A 19,662-nucleotide genomic window follows, 5' to 3' on the forward strand; every position below is an offset into this window, starting at 1 on the left:
TATTAAAATAGCTGTTATCCCATGAAAAGTTTAAACAGAGAGAGAGAGAGAGAGGAGTAGTCCTGTGCTTCCAGAACAAGAAAAAAATCTCTGTTCCCAGAGATAAAGATGAATTTAGAAACAGATAATGAAAACTTACCTTTAAACAACTCATCTTTAAAACCGTACTGTTGAGAGCTTTGTAACAAGCTGGCTCCAAGCTAAAGCTCACAGTGAGATTAATTTGACCAAGATAGAAAATGAGGGAGTTGCCATTCTAATTAAACTGTGTCCTTGGCCCACGGATGAAGTAATGCACAAGCACAGGTGGCGGACCGGCATAGCCTGGGAAAGTGTGATAGTTATACCAAAAACAGCACGTAGTTAGCTGATAGCTAGTTAGCCAATGGTGAGCTGGGATTTTGCACTATGCATGAGCTAATTAAAAGGTGTATAATAATCGGTGATTCGGGAATAAAGACGAGACTTGTCGATCATCATATGGTGAGCAAGTCTTCCTTCTCCATCAAATGGCTGACCCCGACGTCGACGACTACAGACGGACACGGCTGCCACGGATGGGGAAGTAGGAGCGGGTCCTTCTGAAGCAAGGGGGGGGACGGAAAACGAACCACTGCGTTCGCGGCCCTAGGAGCCATATAGTTGGTTATAGCCTACGTGCTGCCGAAGTCTGTAAGCCTTGCAACAGCGCTGATTAGAAATGGAAAGGCAAGCAGCATATGATTTATTTATTTGCTTTTTAAGAAAGCAGCAGATTAAGGACATAGACTTGCAGAAAGAGTTCCCACAGTTGTTGGCTTCCGGTTGTGCACAAGGACTTTCTCAAGATCCTTGTACACTACATGAGTTAACAGAGTGGCGTAAGTTCGGGACCAGGAGGGCGGTTACGCGCGCCGCGGGAGAGCCCGGGGCAGACGTGGCGGCGAAAACGCGTATGGTAGCGGCGGTGCCAGCGGTGCGGCGGCGGAGCGGACCGAGCGCTGCGGTGGCGGCGTGCTCGGTGCCGGCGGTGGTTACGCGCACCGCGGGTCCAGTGACACGCACGGTGACAAAAACTCGCACGGCAGCTGTCCGTGGGGAAAGCGCACAGATCGCGAGGGGGGTGCCGGCCAGGGCCAAGCCAGCCAAAGCGAGACGCGGCAGCCGAATACGCGGCAGCACTAAGCGCAGTGCCGGTGCTAGCGGCGGCGGACGCGCACCAGTAACGCAAAACCCGAAAGCTGGAGCTGGGAGGGCTTTTTCGCTTTTTGCAAGCGCACAAAAGCACCAGCGGTGTGGGACATGCTCCCGCTGGCTGCGGCTGTTGGCGCAGAGCCAGGGGGAACCAGCCCGAGCGAAAATCCAGGCAGAGCGGAGCCCAAAGGAGATCGGGGCTGCGCGGGTTCGGGCGAGAGCATTCCTTTCCACACCCCCGGGATAGCGCAGAATAAAGCGGTGCTGGAGCAGGCGGAGACGGGCGCGAGCAGACATTCCTCAAGCACCGCCCTGTCACAGCTGCCCGGCAACCAGCCCATCGCAACAATTCAAACAAGTGTCTGAGAAAAAACAGGTCAGGAATTTCCTTCAAGATCAGGATAGAAAACTTCTGAAAATTCACACAGTACTTCATCCAGATGTTATACGGGGCATTTCACCCAACTGTTCCACAGACTTTACAGTTTGTTTACCAGTTTTTTTTTGTAAATGTGTTTGCTTTTTGAAAAGTGATTGAGTATTTAGGTTTGATGGCTTTAAGTTTGATGACTTTATTACCTTTCCCTTGCCTGAGGCGAGAACAACCTTTTAGGGGGGCAGAGTCTAAGTAAACTTCCTAGTTTCTGTTTGGACTACATATGAGAAGATTTAAACTGTAATATTTCTGTATACTATGGGCTTTATAGTCTTTGCTCTCTTCTATTCATTAAGAGATGGCATTAGATAAATGGATGTAAATGTGCTAATTATTTTGTACTATCCTTATTTTAAGTGAAATTATTTGTGTTTAAAATTATCTGTCATCTTTCTCAGTTTTGTTTTAAAATATTTATCCAAGATTCAAAGTTTTAAGAATTATTTATATTAAGTTTATAATCTTTGTTATTTCCAGTTTTTGTAAGTAATGCTGATAAATGGTGATTGTTGGTAATACTAAATGAATACTTTGAAAAGGTTGTCTTAACCCCTTCAAGCACTTTTTGTTAGGGAGTTTTCAGATTTTTGTGGCGTTTGCAGCTAACTTTCATGTGTTTTTCTATTTTTTTGTGTGATCACCTGCAAGACACGTGTCTCTTTAAGATCCTGTCTTTTTATTTCCTAACTATTTAGATGTTTTTGAGGGTTTTTATCCAAATTGCCAGTTTTGTAGTTCTTTTAATTATTATTACAGGAATACTCCAGCAGAGAATTCAAGAAGTTTGCTGTGTTTGGAAAATCTCTGTCTTGACAGAAACTTCAGAAGGATTCAATTATTTGCTGGTTTGATTAGTTTGTAACCCTAAGGTTTCTTGTTTACAACAGTTGTTTTTAAAAGTCCTGTTTAAAAAGTATGTTAAGTGACACTCACCAATTAGAGTTTGAGCTCTGGCCAAGTTCTAACTCTATTTGGATGGAGTGACTGACAATCAACCCAGAAGTTTTCTGCATCAAAAAGTATTCAAGTCCTTTTGACTTGGCAATTTGACCATCTATGACGGCTGAGACATTTTCAGAGGTGATTTGGAGAAACATGAATCCGGACATGATTTCTCCAATTCTCTGTCATTTTAAAGTTTGTCAGCTGTCGCAGACTCTGGGATAAGAGTTCAGTGTTATAGTGTTTAGTAATTTTCTGATTTTGTATGTGTTGTTGATTGTGTGTATTATCTAAATTAATTCCTAATTACTCTTAACATTTCTTTATGTACCATTGCAAAATGAAACCAGGACCCATTCTTCACCTCCAGGATTTTGAGAAGATTCTTCAGTCCTGCAGGGATGTGGGATTTGTTTGTGTTTTAACAGGTGCCCTGTCTCAGCTTGAAAAGAAAACGGGGGAGCTCAGGGTATTGGAGTGGCTCTCTCCACCACTACAGCAACAGAGAACTGTGAGACTGAAAATTGAAATTATTGCATCCCTCATAAAGAAAGGACGTTTTAGGGCAATCCAAGTTACAGGAGCAGAGCCTTCCACAATACGATTGCCCATCAAAAAGGACACGCTTGACTGGTATTTGGTGAACTCTGGGGAGCTCCAGGAAGCCTTTTAGGAGCTGGAGCTGTCGTGGAGACTGGGAAACTGCATCCTAGTCCCCTCCAGTGGATGACAGAATGGGACTGGATAACAAAGCCCATTCGGAGTCTGTCACCATTAAGGGGGGCTATCACGGCCTTTACGGACGCTGGTAAAAAGTCCAGGAGAGCAGCTGTGACATGGAAAAAGCAAGGACAGTGGCGACAACATTTGTTGGATGCAGATGCCAGGGACAGTCTACAGACATTGGAACTTTTAGCTGTAGTATGGGCAATGATGAATTTAAAAGGTCCTTTGAATATTGTGACTGACTCCCTTTATGTAGCAGGAGTAGCTGCCAGGGTACTATACTGGGGGAGGGGATATCTTTGTGTTTCCTCTCCAACAGGACCCTTGTGGATCCCTGCGAAGTGGACTCGAGCTGATGTTGAGGACCGTCGCAGCCTTGTCGCCGGAGGACAAAGAGAGGGTGCACAACAAACTGACGCTGATATTGCGACCCTATTTGCAACGCCTCCAGCCCTACTCTAACGACGCGCGACGTGCCTGTGTTCATCTTCCTGACGATTGGATCGAGTGGTGTCAGGACCTTACGGTAGAAGTAAAAGCCCCTCAATCACAGCCATGCTTGGACTGTGGGGACAATAAATGCGCTGCATAGATCGCGCTAGACTGTAGAGGCTGTAATAAGGTGTTTTGGTTGGAGCAATCGACCGTTCGGCAAAACTGGTGCCCAAGCTGCCGATTCTCCTGGAACTTGCAGAACTCGTGGCAGCGAGCACTAAGGGATTTTACAGGGCTTGATTTGGGAGGATCGTTAGGCTTATATGAAGCCCCGGAGCAAATTATCTTGGCATATGTTACTTGGCAACTTAAGACCTTGTGTGAGCGAGTAGAAAAGCAAGCGCGTACTCACATAATAGCTTCGCGCTGTCGAAAGCTTGTGCCCCTCACACAGACATCCACTGTTGGACCGATTAAAAAAGACTGTGGGGTTGAGGAGGCACTAGATGACTGCATCAAGCAACTTAAGTCCTGTTCTCTTCACTCCCGAGGGACTGCCAAATAGGGCAACCCACATTCTGGAGCGAGCTGAAACAGGTAGTAGTAGCCACACTTTTACCTGGAGGGGCAGCTAATAAGGCCATGAATTTGGCCAAGCAATTAGGCTGCTGGGCCAAAGACGAACTGAACGCCACCTCCCAGGTATTGGACATGCTGTTTTAAGATGTACAAAGTGTAAATCATGCAGTATTGCAGAATAGAGCAGCAATCGATTTCTTATTATTAGCTCAAGGCCATGGTTGTGAAGAATTTGAGAGTATGTGTTGTATGAATTTATCAGATCATTCTGTATCAATATGCTATAGAAATATTGTGTGATAGTATTGCTAATGCTTGTATTACCATGCTTGCTTAATTGCATACAAAGAATGGTGAGTCAGATGATGGAAAGGGCTTGGAAAACAACACTTCTAGCCCAAAAAGAAAACAGGGGAAATGTTGAGAGCTTTGTAACAAGCTGGCTCCGAGCTAAAGCTCACAGTGAGATTAATTTGACCAAGATAGAAAATGAGGGAGTTGCCATTCTAATTAAACTGTGTCCTTGGCCCACGGATGAAGTAATGCACAAGCACAGGTGGCGGACCGGCATAGCCTGGGAAAGTGTGATAGTTATACCAAAAACAGCACGTAGTTAGCTGATAGCTAGTTAGCCAATGGTGAGCTGGGATTTTGCACTATGCATGAGCTAATTAAAAGGTGTATAATAATCGGTGATTCGGGAATAAAGACGAGACTTGTCGATCATCATATGGTGAGCAAGTCTTCCTTCTCCATCACCATACCCCATAAGTCAACATAGCCCATCAACAAGCTATAAGAAGGTTTGTAGAAATGGGAAAGATTTCACAATAGCAGAGTTCCCTGGGTGGCTGCTATTCATAATGAAATTGAGAACCACAAAAAAACTATTTTTCCTCTTGTGGAGAAGTCTCCATAACCTTAACAAAAAAGACTTCTCTCCCTCAATAAACTAAAAATAGACTATTTTAGAAGTAGTAAACTGACTAGAAATCTTAAGTGTAGTTTCTTTACATTGTCAGTGAGAAAGAAAGAAAAAGTTGTAGGGGGAAGAGAAGTGTTCTAGAAGGTTTGTTTGGATTCTTACTACTTTTTTTTCCTTCTACTTACTTTTAATAAAATCTTCTTTATACCCTTTAAAAGTTTTAAGCCTACTTTGCCTTTCTCTTAATCCTATCTCACAACAAAAAGTAAGTATATTAGTGATTAGCCAACACCAAACCCACCACACCAGTAAATGGTTTATATCTTCAGAGCTGAATGAAACATGGAAAAATCTATTATATTCTCTTTGCTGACTGATGGACAAGCATGACAAATTTGCCTTGAACATTAATATGACCAGCTCTAGTGGGAAGCTTAATTTGGATTCTAGGCAATTTGATGATGCTAAGGGATTGTTTATATTTAGATAATTGCATGACCTTTCAGATAAAAAAAAAATATTAGATTTTGTAGTGATTTTTCCTTCCTCTCATGTTTTCCCATTTTATTCAGTTGAAAACAAGTGCCATATCTCTTTTGAGAAAGATTGAATGACATGCCACTCATAAAATCATTTTAGACAAAACATTTATTAAATCAATGAACAGTTAACAGGTTCTGACTTCTCCCATTCCCAACATTTGTTGAAGAGCAGGCATGTCAAAGGCATACTTCAGAATAGCCTGATGCACAGAAACAAGAGGGGAATAATCTTTCACTTCATAATTCCCTCTGTTGTCCTTAGTGGGAACCTGTAGAGGGATTTCATGGCAGGCCTCAGTGCTGTCACGTGTGGTGATTCACCATCTTAGATTTTTGTTTTTCTTGTACAAGGGATCAGACTCTACTGCCAAAGAGGCAAACTTAATGCTTAATACCTGGTTTTGCACTTCAATATCAGTTCCTGGATATGAGTTTGAGGTTGGTTTGGTTTTTTGTGATTGTATATTTCTACCCCCTTAAAAATTGCATGCTCTCACCTTCCCTGTTGTAAGTTATTGTCTTTCATGCAAATGTGACAAACATTTATAGCAAGGTGCTTGAAACAAACTAAAAATACAATGTCCTTCTAAATTCCAAATATTTCATGTTATGAATTGGATTAAAGGTACACTATTCAACTTGTATGCCACAGCATCATCTAGCCTCTATTCAGAAGCTACCACTATGTCAGGAGATATGGAGACATAGCTCTAAAAAGAGCAAGCTGCAGCTGACAGGGAGTGAATGATTACATAGAGAACAAATAGATTACTTTTTTCCTATTTCGAGAATATCGTTCAGAGGGCAGTTGAAACACACCTAATGACATGTCTTTGTACATTGCTTTCACTAGGAAAAAAAAAATCCTTTTAAACTGTCATGCAAGTATAAGTCCTTGGCATCTCCTAAAGTTCTGAGGGTCTCTGAAGAAGATTCTGCTCAAAATTCATGGAATGTGGAAAGTCTGTGACTAGACTGAGTCAGGCTGGACTCTCCAGTCAAATCAAAATTCCTAGGAGCAGCTGTCATCTTGTAACAGAAGCCTACTGAAAAATCACATTGAACACTTGACTCTGCAGTTGCATATAGCCATATAATTTGATTCACAGGATTTGGTTCAAAGCAGCAGCCTTCACATTAGCAAAGAAGTGTCCCTGTAGAAAGTTCATTACTGGACAAAAGACAAGCTTACTCTATCTGTTCTGAAGAATGTTCTTTGATTCTGTAGCTGAACTTTTGTGAGTGCTGCTATTCTGCAAAAAACGAAGGTAGCTGTAGTTTATGGTAAATTACTGGCTGATTTCCCTAAAACATGAAATGCTTAAATATAAAAAGGGATTAATAAGTGTTATTTTAACTAGATAACTGAAAAAAAATTGATCAGTTTTGCAATGTTGCCTAATATCTCTCAGATATTGGAGTTTCATGATTCATCACCCTTTTATATTTTTATGGATAGCTGATATAAAAGAGTCATTAGTTTTATATCCTGGTATAGCACAGATTTGTACACATGCACAGGTATTTTAATATTCAGAAATACAAAACATTTGCAAATTTTTTTTTTAATGAACTCCCCATATCTCAAAGAATAAAACTGGTAATTTCCATTTTATAATTAATGCTAGTGTTGCCAGAATGATTTTTGCTTTTATAATTCCTTTTAGATTTGTATATATATATATATTCATAGCTCTGTAGGTTATTGTTGTACAGTTATATAGTTCCTAGCTCACTCCAGTACTTTTCCCTACCCCTATAGGCAGAAAGACAAAACACATTCCAGAGGCTCCAAATCCCCGGGGGGTCCAAGGCCCCTATCCTATCTTGGTTCTTCCTGGGAGCCACGGTTGAAACCAGCTCTTCAAGACACATTTCCATAAACAAAGTTTCGTTCCTATATAAAGGGGGGCTACAGAAGAGGTAGAACCAAAAGCGGGGAATTATTCATCACTTATGCTTCTAATTGGGGATTCTTGTCAATTATGCTAATCTGCCAAGCTTATAAAACTGTATTCACCTCATGTGGGTTGGGCATTGTGGATGCCATTGGAGAGAGAGAGAAACGGCAAGCGTTTCTCACAGTTGCTCGTGAGAACTTTTAGGGAGTTGTAAGGATGTAATAACTTGTTAAGTATAAACAATCTGCAGGTGGTGTTTTTCTACTTCATCTTTCTGTTCTTCTCAAGGACAGTGTGTGAGAAAGGTGTTTTTGTTAAGTAGCAAATCAAATAGAACGTATCGCATCACTCTATATAAACCGCACGGTTCTCTTGAATAAAGCCTTCTTTTACTCTTTCTACAATACTGCCTCTCGCCTGTTCCTGTGTCATTCTCAGCGCAAGAGTGACATCTGGTAACTCGACGTGTGTACTGCACCGCTCGTCCTTCGTGGAGTGCGGCGGATGCCCGGGACCCCCGCCAGACCTCTGCCGGGGCGTATGGCGCCCGCGCAGCTTGCCCGCGTTCGGACACCCTTTGTTTCACCATAGAGGTAACGCCCTTTCCCCGCGCCCTTCTCATTGGGCTTGGTCTGTGGGACCGCCCTGATAATTGGGACCTGCAGGCAGGGACGGACTCCTCAGAACGTGGACGTGGACAGTTTGTGAATTGCTGGGGCTGGGTGCCGGTGTTTCCATGATGGGGGATCGAGATGAGGAGGAGAACAGAGTTTTTTCTGTGTGGAGGCACCTCCTTTCCTTTGGGAGGTTTCTCGGTGTCTGATGCCTCGTTGATTGACCTGCTTGTATGGGCCAGGATTCATGAGTTCCCGATGGGCACGGCCACTGCTTTTGACCTGGGCCGGTGTCAGGAGCTGTGTGGTCTGCTTGCTGAGGAATTTTATAGAGGGGATGATGCTGTGCCCCCGCTCATGGCTATGTGCGACTACCTGTGGGCAGCCCTCCGGGACCGGGAGGGTGGTTCAGAGATTGGCAGTTTGAGGGGCGGGTCACGGCTCGCCATCTGTGCAGGGTTCAGCCCCCCCCCCGTCCCCGGTGGGTTGGCTCTCCCCCTCGTTGGGGGGTGGGGCTGGGGATTCGCTGCAACAGAAGTTACGTGTTTCCCCGCCCCTGCTGCCGAAGAACCGGGGTTCTCCCAGCCGACAGAAGCCCCGCCTTTCCCCACCCCCCCCGCCTTTTGGGGGTCAGCATTCTCCCAGACCACGGGGCTGCAGTTTCTGACCCAACAGCCCCCCGCCAAACTGCAAGAGGGGGTGGGGTCGGCTTCCGCCTCGGTGGTTGCGAAGACACCGCAGATTGCTCCACCAGCTTCCTCGTTGTCAGCCATGGAGCCTGTGCAGTTGCACTGGCCACGCCGATCGTCGATGCTAGTCGGCGGCAGCCCGCTCCAGCCAGTGTTGTGTTCCCAGCCAGTTTTCTCTTCCTTCTCTATGGCGCCTGCGCAGATGGCAACGGCTGTGACTGTGGCTCCGGCACCATCTCTCCGAATGGTAAATCATCCAGCAGAGGTAGTGCCTCTTCCTCATTCCAGCGCGGCGGCCACTTCGGGTGACTTAGTCTTTTACACCTCTGCCAGGGCAGCATGCGGTGGTGATGGTGCCATCGGCTGCAGCTGCGCCACTGGCTGCCCTGTCTCTGGCCACGGCAGTGCCGGTGGCTGGTCCGCCTGTGTCCCAGCCTGTGACTGTCCCTTCGGGTTCGCAGCTCACAGTTGGCTTTTCGGATCCGGACCCTTTTGTTAACGTGCCACCCCATCACCCGCTGGGCGCCCTCCCCATTCCTAGGTGGAGACTCGGACAGCAATGATGACCAGTGGCCAGTCCCCCGGCAAGGGCATGCCGTGGTGGGTGAGTGCCGGAAGCAGCAGGCGGATGCGACGTCTGCTCATCACCTCTGGACACTGACTCCCTGTAGGGTGACTGTGCGCCCTAACAATCCCAGCAGCTTTTGGGACACGGTTAAAGTGAGGGTTTCAGAGGCTGAGGATGAGGGTCTGTTGGGAGGGTGGGAAGGTCACGGTTGGCAGCCGGTGATGGCACGCCCGCCTTGACGGGAGAGGCTCTGGGGGCATGGGGGAGCCAGGTCCTGCCCCATGGCAGCGTGCAGGCTCATCCTGTGTTCAAGGCTATTCCGAATTCAGGACACACTGACAGGGTGATTGCCCGGTGGGTTATTCAGGAATTGTGGGGCGAGGTTGTGAAACATGGCCTTGGCTCAGAGGAGGTCGTGCAGACTCTCCAGGTGATAGCCACTGATCTGCTCTGTCAGTTTGACATCAGGCATCTTGCTCAGGCACTTTTCCAGCCTCTGCAATTTGCGATGTTCTTGATGTTCTGGTCAGAGGATGCTGTGAAGGTTGCAGCAAGCAACAGGCTTCTGCCTCCAGAGGATCCTAGGCATGGTGTGGGAGTGGATGCTCTCCTCAGGGAAGAGTACCTACTCCCATCCTGATTTTTCAGGCTACCTGGGATGTTGTTCTCGAGCAGTGTCAGAATTTGGGGTTTGCTGCATTGGTGAAGACCACTGAGGCAGCCTCCCCCAGGCCCATTTCACTGCAATAAGGCAGCAGCTGGGTGAGCCTTTCATGCCGTTTGTCGAGAGGCTTATTGCTGCCTTGGAGAAGCAGATGGAAGAGCCTGGACTCAGGGAGCCCCTTTTGAAATGCTTGGCTTGAAACAATTTGAACACTGAATGCCAGAGGATCATAAAGTCTCTTCCAGGGGATCCTTCAGTGGTGGACACAGCCAGGGCGTGTGCTAGGATGAGTGGGATGGATCTCGAGGTATCCGCTCTGGCAGTTACTGAGCAGTCAGGGGGCAGATACAAGAAGAAGAACAAGAATAAGGGCAAAAAACAGCAGGGTGCACCCAAGCCGGCAGATGCAGGTGCTGAATTCTTGTGCGCTAGGTGCCTTAAAGCAGGTCACCTTGCCAGCCAATGCAGGTCGAAATTTGGCACAAGTGGCCGGCCTTTGGCAGGCCCAGGAAACCGGAAGAAGAGGCCAAAGAGGAATTGTGCCCCAACAAAATTATTCCTCAGAGCCCGGCACCAACCCAGGTTTGCCCATCCGGCTCGGAGACATCACCCACGACTCCGCCGGCGTGGATGTATGTACCGCCGGCGCAGTCATCCTAGACTCCGGTAGTGAGCATAGGGTTCCCTTGAATGTCCTCAGACCTCTGGAATGAGGTCTGGGTGTGTTGCTGGTGGAGAGATCTAATGTCACCCACCAAGGGATCTTTGTTCACCCAGGAGTTGTTGACCCTGCCTTTGCAGGTCTGATTTATACCACTGTTTTCACGCCCTCTCCCCCGTTACTATTCTGGCAAGGACTCGGATTGCTCACCTTGTGTTTTTTCAGTTGTGTGTCCCCAGGACTGACCCACAGACTCGTGGGACTGGTGGCTTCAGATCCAAAGGACTGCCACGAGCCCTCTGGTCTGCGACCATTTCCGCTCAGCCACCGCAGATGGTGTACCCTGACCCTGCCGGATGCCTGCCTGCCGATGATTGATCTGCAAGGTTTGTTTGACACAGGGGCAGACGTGACTGTCATCTCCCTCTCTGTGTGGCCTTCTACGTGGCCTTTGGACCCCGTGGGATCACCCGTTGTAGGGGTGGGGGGATTCAGCATGTAGCATGATAAGTCAACGCTTTGTTCTCGTCGGCAACAAAAGTGGGCAGGTGGCTGTAGTCTGGCCCAATGTCGTTTCGGCCCCAGTCACTCTGTGGGGTCGGGATGTATTGGGTGCCTGGGGAATGCGGATTGGGGTGGATTTTTGGTAGGGGCCACTGCATCAAAAGGCAAAAGGTATCTGACACTGCCTTTATGGTGGCTGGTGGACAAACCCATTTGGGTTCATTAGTGGCCCCTGGCAGAGGAGAAATTGCTCGCCCTTTGTGAATTAGTTCAAGAACAATTGCAGCAGGGACACATTGAGCTTTCTATGAGTCCCTGGGATACTCCCGTTTTCATGATAAAGAAAAAATCTGGCAAGTGGAGGTTGTTACAGGACCTCCAAAAAGTCAATGCAGTGATGGAAGGCATGGGGGCATTGCAGCCTGGTATGCCCTCACCCACCATGATCCCTGCGAGATGGAAGATCTTGGTCATTGATTTGAAAGATTGTTTATGATCCCTTTGCATCCTGATGACAAGCCAAAGTTTGCTTTCACAGTGCCTTCAGTCAACAATGCTGAACCTGTGCAGAGGTATCAATGGAAGGTTTTGCCACAGGGCTGTCGCAACAGCCCAATTATTTGCCAGTGGTATGTGGCTCAGGCCTTGTCTGGTGTGTGCGATCAGTTTCCTGACGCATGTTGTTATCATTATATGGATGACATCCTGGTGGCAGCACCCAACTGGGATGAGTTGCTGAGGATATGGCCTCAGCTGTTTGCTGCCCTGCATGCTTACGGGCTGCGGGTGGCCCCGGAGAAGGTTCAACAGCACCCTGCTTGGAAGTATTTGGGGGTCAAAATTCTTGACCGAACCATTCAGCATCAGGAAGTGCAATTTTCAGATTCTATTCGGACCTCGAATGATGCCCAGAAGTTGGTTGCGTCGTTACTTGGGACTGACTGGAGAACAGTTGTCCCTGTTGTATGATACTTTGAAAGGGGACCCTGACCTGAGATCGCCTCGAGAATTGACCCCTGCAGCGTGATGGGCGCTGGAGGAGGTCCAGAGGGCTGTTTCTGCCCATCAGGTTCACCGAATAGTTCCTTCCATTGATGTTACTGTTTTCGTTATCGATCCAGATTTTCACCCTACGGGTACCATTGGCCAGTGGAGTGACAAGTGGTCTGATGCCTTGCATGTTTTGGAATGGGTCTTTTTGCCCCACCAGCTGAAGAAGACAGCGCCCTCATTATACGAGCTAATTGCTCATTTGATAATCAAATGCCGTCAGAGGTTTTTGCAACTGATGGCTGCCGATCCTGTGGCGATCATTCTTCCTGTGGAGCGGGAGGATTTTGAATGGACTCTTGCTATTAGCGCTTCTTTGCAAAGTGCACTGGAAAACTTTTCTGGGCAGATTGCTTATCATATGCCCAGTCATAAGTTGCTGCAGCTGGCAAAGAAAACGGGGTTGTCATTGCGGCCAAAGAGCAGCCAGGCGCCGGTGCAAGGGCCCACTGTCTTCACTGACGGCTCTGGAAAAACAGGGAAGGCCATCCTGGAAGGATGAATCTGGATGGCAAACACTGGAGGGCCATGTGTCAGGCTCAGCCCAACTAGTTGAACTGAAGGCCGTTGCCATGGCATTCCAGGAATTTTCCCAGGTGCCTCTGAATGTGGTGACTGATTCCGCCTATGTAGCAGACATGGCCAGGCATTTGGACTGTTCACTTCTGAGGGAAGTCAGTAATGCGGCTTCATTTCAGTTATTGAAAGCCTTGTGGAGTGCAATTCAGGCCCAGGTCCATCCATATTATGTCTTGCACATTCAGAGCCAAACCAATTTGCTGGGTTTCATAGCAGAAGGTAATGCCAGGGCTGACAGGTTGGCTAACCCTGTATGGGTAGCACCTCAGCCTGACGTGACTGCACAAGCCAAAGCGTCACGTGATTTTTTCAATCAAAGTGCACATACACTGCAGAAACAGTTTCATTTGACCCGACTGAGGCTCGTGACATTGTCAGCTCTTGTGCTGACTGCCATGGTTTCGCTGCGCCTTTGCCGGTGGGGGTGAACCCCAGAGGCTTAAAGGTTTTGCAGCTTTGGCAGACAGATGTCACTCACATTGCTGAATTTGTGCACGTGTCTATTGACACATTTTCCTCCACTATGTGGGCCTCTGCTCACACTGGGGAAAAGAGTCACGACATGATTGCCCATTGGAGGATGGCTTTTGCAGTCTTGGGGATACCTTCTTCTGTGAAAACGGACAATGGCCCTGCCTATGTGTCGCAGAAGACACAGCAATTCCTACACCTATGGGGAGTGTCACACAAGCTTGGTATCCCACACTCTCCGACGGGCCAGGCCATTGTCGAACGCACTCATGGTACCTTGAAGCATGTTCTGGGCAGGCAGAAAAGGGGAATGCCTGGAGAGACGCCACACAGTCGATTGGAAAAAGTGTTATATACAATCAACCATTTGACAGTGCCACAGAATTCAGAAAACCCTGTCATTCTGAATCACTTTCTTTCGTTGTGGTCCTCGGGTGAGGCGCACCTGCCTCGAGCAAAGGTCCATATACAGGATCTACCCACCAACAGGTGGGAAGGCCCGTATGACCTTATCACTTGGGGTCGTGGGTATGCATGTGTCTCCACAGATACCAGAGTGCAATGGGTACCTGCGAAGTGTGTCCACCCTGACTTGCAACATCAAAACCGGAACGTGGCCAACAGGCAACCTTTGAATGATGACCAAGATGACAACCAAGATGATGGCCAAGATGACAACCCTCAACCAGATGGCCCTTCCACAAGTGGGGACTGAATTTCATCCTTTTTTTTGAAAAGGACTGTTTTTAGAATTGATAGTCTATTTTATAAGAGACAATCACAAGACCCGATCTCTCTGGCCATTTCAATTGGCATCTGATGGAGGGACCTCTGGAGCCGTGTTTGTTCTCCTTTCTGCAAGGGGTCCCACAGAGGACTACAGACACCGCCTCCATCTTTAAACAAAAAAGGGGGACCTGTGGATGCCATGGGACAGAGAGAGAGAAATGGCAAGCGTTTCTCACAGTGGCTTGTGAGAACTTTTAGGGAGTTGTAAGGATGTGATAACTTGTTAAGTATAAACAATCTGCAGGTGGTGTTTTTCTACTTCATCTTTCTGTTCTTCTCAAGGACAGTGTGTGAGAAAGGTGTTTTTGTTAAGTAGCAAATCAAATAGAACGTATCGCATCACTCTATATAAACCGCACGGTTCTCTTGAATAAAGCCTTCTTTTACTCTTTCTACAATACTGCCTCTCGCCTGTTCCTGTGCCATTCTCAGCGCAAGAGCGACAGGCATTTTTCCATATCTGCCCCTGAAGCCCTCAAATAAAGACCAGCCCTTATATTACCTCCTATACTAATACTGTCTCAAAAGTGTGTTGTTTTATTTCTAGGTCTTTAAGGCATCACTAACAATAAACCTAATGGTAGAAAAAAAATAATGAGCAGTGACTGTGGCCTAAAAATGTAATTTCAAGAAAATGTTGCACAAAAATGCTCAAAGTGTCTGTCCCTTAGATGACACTGATGATAATTTAAATTCTGACATTGCCACATAGCATTAGAAATGTTAGTTATTAAAAAGGGTTGTGCTCTTATTAGAAAAAATATTCTAATAATTGTCACTCAGCTATAAAGGAGTTCTGAGTCTAATTTTTTTATATTTCCTATTGGTTTCAATCAAAACTCAAGCACAAATGATCCACAGTGGTATTAATGGGGAAAAAAACCCTAAAAGATCTTTCTGGATTCTCCCTAGTTGGCAGTTACAAATTCAAAATTAAATAAAAATGCTTTATTTGATACAATAATTCACGCATTTAGGAAGTCTACTGTTTGCATTATACAAGGAGTTAGATCCAATGTTTGGGTTGTCTATGTTAGTAGCATATACCATAAAACCTCCTGTAACAATACCATGATAATTTAGTGGTCTTCGGTACCTTCAACACCAACAGTCAGGAACAGTATTTACTGGACTCTTGAGTCCTGGCTGCTAGCCTAGTGAACCTTGCCTTAGGTCAAAAGACACTCTGATACCAAGCAATGATGATAGTCCATTTATTCAGAGGTGTGTGTATACTGTGTGCAGTATACAGAAACAAGATGCTATGGCAGTGCTTCATTTCTGGAATGTTGAGGAGCTGTATTAATATCTTGCAAAGCTCTACTGACCAAAACACAAATCACATAGATAGTGATTTTCAACATCTGGTAACATTAGACTTCTAAGTAAACAGCAAGACACACCTTATTGACCCCAGTTCAACAAACCAACCTTCAGATCCCAACTGCAAATCACTGAGTTATCTGGCTTTTAAAGTAATTCCCCTACCCCAGTTTCCTCCCACCCCTACAAAAATGTGCAGTCCCCGCCCCCACCATATGTACTGGAAAACACTAAATAACTTGATCAGAGGTCACGAGTTACAGTAATTTTTAAGCAGTGTCCTGAAAAAAACATTTATATCCTGTAAGTTATTGGTATTTTCTAAGTTTAGGAGATTGCATTATAGCTTCCCAGCTGAAACCTAGCTCTAAGAAACCATTGATATAAACAAGGCAAAGGAACTGAAGGTGCTGAAACTCAACTCTTGTACTAATCAGTGGTGTAGCTCCAGAAATAGTTTTTCCCTATGTAGTTGACACATAGCATATGCATTTCTGATACCAATTTGATCCCTATGGCTGTTATCTTACACAAAGACATATATTCAATGTTTAAGTCACAAACAATCTTACAGATTACAATTAAAGCATTTTAAAGCATTTAAACAAAATTTTAAAGTTTCTTTTTCACAAGGAAGAACAGTGGAAAAAAAATTGTTTTCCACATAGTTCTCTTGAAACAAAGTCCATAAAGACATATTCAGCACCAAAAGTTAATTTAAAAAAGAAACACAACCAAAAAAAAAACACCAAACAGAAAACCCCAAACAAAGCCCAGCCATAGAATAGAATCTATAAAGCAAACATTTAATATTGCACTTTGTTTCTCTAATGCTTGGATCTTACTTTTTCCTAATTCAGATCAAGATTCTATATCAAATATTGGGTTACAACGATGAACCTATAATGCCTCTGAACAACTAATAAAAAAGTTTAAGTGGGAAATCTTTATTTGATAAGGTTTTAGAATTTTTCACTCTGATCACAGCCTGTGATACAACATAAATTATGACAACATTGGTCAATTTTGCTTCGTATATAGTTTTTCCAATATACTGGGATAAGTGCTTCAGTGCTACATATATCAACAATTGTTCCCTAGTCTGTTAACAAAAACAAGAAAAAAAAAGTTAAATCATCAAATGCCCTTTTATGCCAACAATTTTAACTTGTAAAATTTTGTCTGGTTGGAAAGGATTGAAGGAAAGGACAGTCACAAAAATGGCAGCATAAGACATCACCCAATTTCCAATTCTTGCTTATCAAAGTCCAAACATTTGAACTGAATCACTTAAGACGTGACTCTCATTTAATCACCCTGTCATCATTTTTGGAACATAAAATATCTTTCATGTTCTCATAAAGGCCACTTATGGAAAAGCCTATTTTATTATATTTATGAAGCCTTAAAAATAAGGCATAACTTTGTAAGAATGAGCACAATACAGAAACATCAGCTTTCCCTCTCCTCCTTTCTGAGCTGTTTCACTGCACAAGGATTCACACGATTAATTAGTTTTTAAATAGTCAACATCAGACATGTCTCAGACAATAGTTTTTGCTGTTGGTTTTTGGTTTTGGGTGGGGTTTTTTGTTGTTGGTGGTTGGTTGGTTTTAATTTTTTTACATGATTTCTGAAAAGAAAACTTACATTTACAAATCTCTAGCATAAAAACACTGATCAGATCTAATAGCTCCATCATTAATTTCTTCTTTAGAATACGTTCAAAGAGTCAGTGCTTTTTCCATATAATTTTTCGCATTCTAGATGAATGTATGATTAAAGCCGTTGGATTTTTTGTTTGCTTCATAGAATCATAGAATATCTTGAGTTGGAAGGGACCCACAAGGATCATTGAAGTCCAACTCCTGGCCCTGCACAGGACAGTCCCAAGAATCCCACCCTGTTCCTGAGAGCATCATCCAAACACTTCTTGAGATCTGTCAGGCTTGGTGCTGTGACCACTTCCCTGGAGAGCCCGTTCCAGTGCCCAACTACCCTCTGGGTGAAGAACCTTTTCCTAATATCCAACCTAAACCTCCCCTGATACAACTTCAGGCCATTCCCTTGGGTCCTGTTACTGGTCACCAGAGAGAAGAGATCAGTATCAGTGCCTGCCCCTCCACTTGCCCTCATGAGGAAGCTGTAGACTGCAATGAGGTCTCCCTTCAGTCTCCTCTTCTCCAGGCTGAACAAACCAAGTGACCTCAGACACTCCTCATACAACTTCCCCTCTAGACCTTTCACTATCTTTGCAGCCCTCCTTTGGATGCTCTCTAATAGATTTATATCCTTCTTATATTGTGGCACCCAAAACTGCCCCCAGGACTAAAGGTGAGACCACACCAGTGCAGAGCAGAGTGGGACAAGCACCTCCCTTGACTGGTTGGCGATGCGGTGCCTGATGCACCCCAGGACATGGTTGGCCCTCCGGGCTGCCAGGGCACTGCTGACTCATATTTAACTTGGGATTGACCAGGACCCCCAGTTCCCTTTCTGCAGAGCTGCTCTCCAGCCTCTTGTTCCCCAGTCTGTCCATACATCCAGGGTTGCCCCATCCCAGGTGCAGAATCTGGCACTTGCCTTTGTTGAACTTCATACGGTTGGTGATTGCCCAGCCCTCTCATTTGTCAAGGTCTTTCTGCAGGGTCTCTGCCTTTGAGGGAGTCAACAGCTCTTCCCATTTTATTATTGTCAGCAAACTTAGTATAACTTCGAGTCCTGCATCCAAGTCATTTATGAAGATGTTGAAGAGAACTGGCCCTAAAATGGAAATTTTTTTGTTATAAATTGTTTGTTTTAAAGCTCTCAGGACTAGCCCAGGAGCAATCAGAGCAATTCTCAGCAAACTAATTTGAGTATGGTTGGTAACACTGATACTCTGGCTCAGTTTTATAATAGTTTTAGTCTACCAACCTCCAAACCAAGATGATAAGGCCAATGGAGCAATATTTGGGTCACTTAAACAAGCTTCAGGTCAACAGAACCTGGTTCTCATGGATGACTTCAACTGCCCAGACATTTGTTGGAAGAACAATACAGAAGCTCATATATATCAGCCATCAAGTTCCTGGAATACGTAGAGGACTGCTTCCTCATACAAACATTAGATGTGCCAAACAGAAATGAGCCACTGCTGGACTCGCTTCCCACAAACCAAGAAAATCTGCTTTGTAATATCTGTTAGTGATAACCTTGGCTGCAGCGATCACAATATTGTGGAATTGGGAGAGCCAGCTGAGCGCGCTAAAGGTTAGTATTAAGACAAAGGTTTTAGATTTTGGAAGAGCAAACTTCAGCTTGCTCAGAGCTCAGTTGGGAGGGATTCCATGGGAAGCTTCCACAGAGGATAAAGGTGCTAGTGAGGGCTGGGAGTTTTTCCAAGAATGCTTTCCTGGAAGCACAAAAGCAATTCATCGCCTTTAAAGGTAAAAGAAATAGGCAGAGCAAGAGACCCCCGGCTTAACTGCCAGCTTCCGAGTCTGCTCAAAACCAAGAGACACATACCAGAGATGGAAAAGCAGACAAATAGCTATTGAATACTACAAAGGCACTGCCAGGGCATGCAGAGAAGCAGTTAGAAAAGCAAAAGTTCAGCCCAAATTGAAATTGCCCAGAGATGTCAAAAATCCGAAGAAAGGGTTCTTTGTGTATGTAAACAGTAAGAAACAGAAGGAAAATATGGACCTGACATTAAACAGGAGAGATTAATTAGTCACCAACAATGCTGAAAAGGCTAGAGGTTCTCAACACTTTCTTTCTTCTCCTCTGTCTTCTTCACCCAGCACTGTTGGGCCCCAGGCCTTGGGAACAAAAATCCAGGTTGATGCAAACGCAGACCTACTGTCAATGAAGAAAGAGTTGGCATGTGAACTGTTACAGGAGCTTGACCCCAACAAATCAATGGACCCTAACACTGTCCACCCAAGAGTGTTAAGAGTTGGCTGACATCATTGCAAGGCTGCTTGCTCTCCATAACCTTTGAGAACTCACAGAGATCGGGGGACTGCCCAGGAGATTGGAAGAAGGCTAATATCATCCCCATCTACAAAAAAAGGATTAAAAGAGGATCACAGAGATTATAGGCCCAT

The 19,662-nt window shown here is 45.2% G+C and overlaps 2 protein-coding genes across 4 annotated transcripts in view; one reads left to right on the forward strand and one right to left on the reverse strand.

Moving 5' to 3' along the window:
• LOC135288961 (uncharacterized) lies at positions 1–15,611 on the forward strand. Of its 3 annotated transcripts, none has more exons than XM_064402302.1 (2): positions 1–11,241; positions 12,481–15,611. In XM_064402302.1, the coding sequence occupies exon 1, from the start codon at positions 8,412–8,414 to the stop codon at positions 9,459–9,461; it is 1,050 nt and encodes a 349-aa protein (XP_064258372.1). In that variant the 5' UTR covers positions 1–8,411; the 3' UTR covers positions 9,462–11,241; positions 12,481–15,611. The 3 variants fall into 3 exon arrangements, with proteins under 3 accessions (XP_064258372.1, XP_064258374.1, XP_064258373.1); XM_064402304.1 differs by having other exon boundaries at positions 14,008–15,611; XM_064402303.1 differs by having other exon boundaries at positions 1–9,566; positions 11,081–15,611.
• Positions 15,449–19,662, reverse strand: part of LOC135288960 (arrestin domain-containing protein 3-like) — a 21,711-nt gene continuing 17,497 nt past the window's right edge. Inside the window, exon 8 of the mRNA XM_064402301.1 lies at positions 15,449–18,334. Within this exon, the coding sequence (XP_064258371.1) occupies positions 18,308–18,334 (27 nt within the window). The 3' untranslated portion in view covers positions 15,449–18,307. The remainder of the gene's footprint in view (positions 18,335–19,662) is intronic.

This window comes from Passer domesticus, chromosome W (genome assembly GCF_036417665.1).
Source record: "Passer domesticus isolate bPasDom1 chromosome W, bPasDom1.hap1, whole genome shotgun sequence".
NCBI lineage: Eukaryota > Metazoa > Chordata > Aves > Passeriformes > Passeridae > Passer > Passer domesticus.

What these genes read in the sequence shown, in the direction of transcription:
- LOC135288961 (XM_064402302.1), top strand. Translation starts at nt 8,412, where the DNA reads ATGAGGAGGAGAACAGAGTTTTTTCTGTGTGGAGGCACCTCCTTTCCT.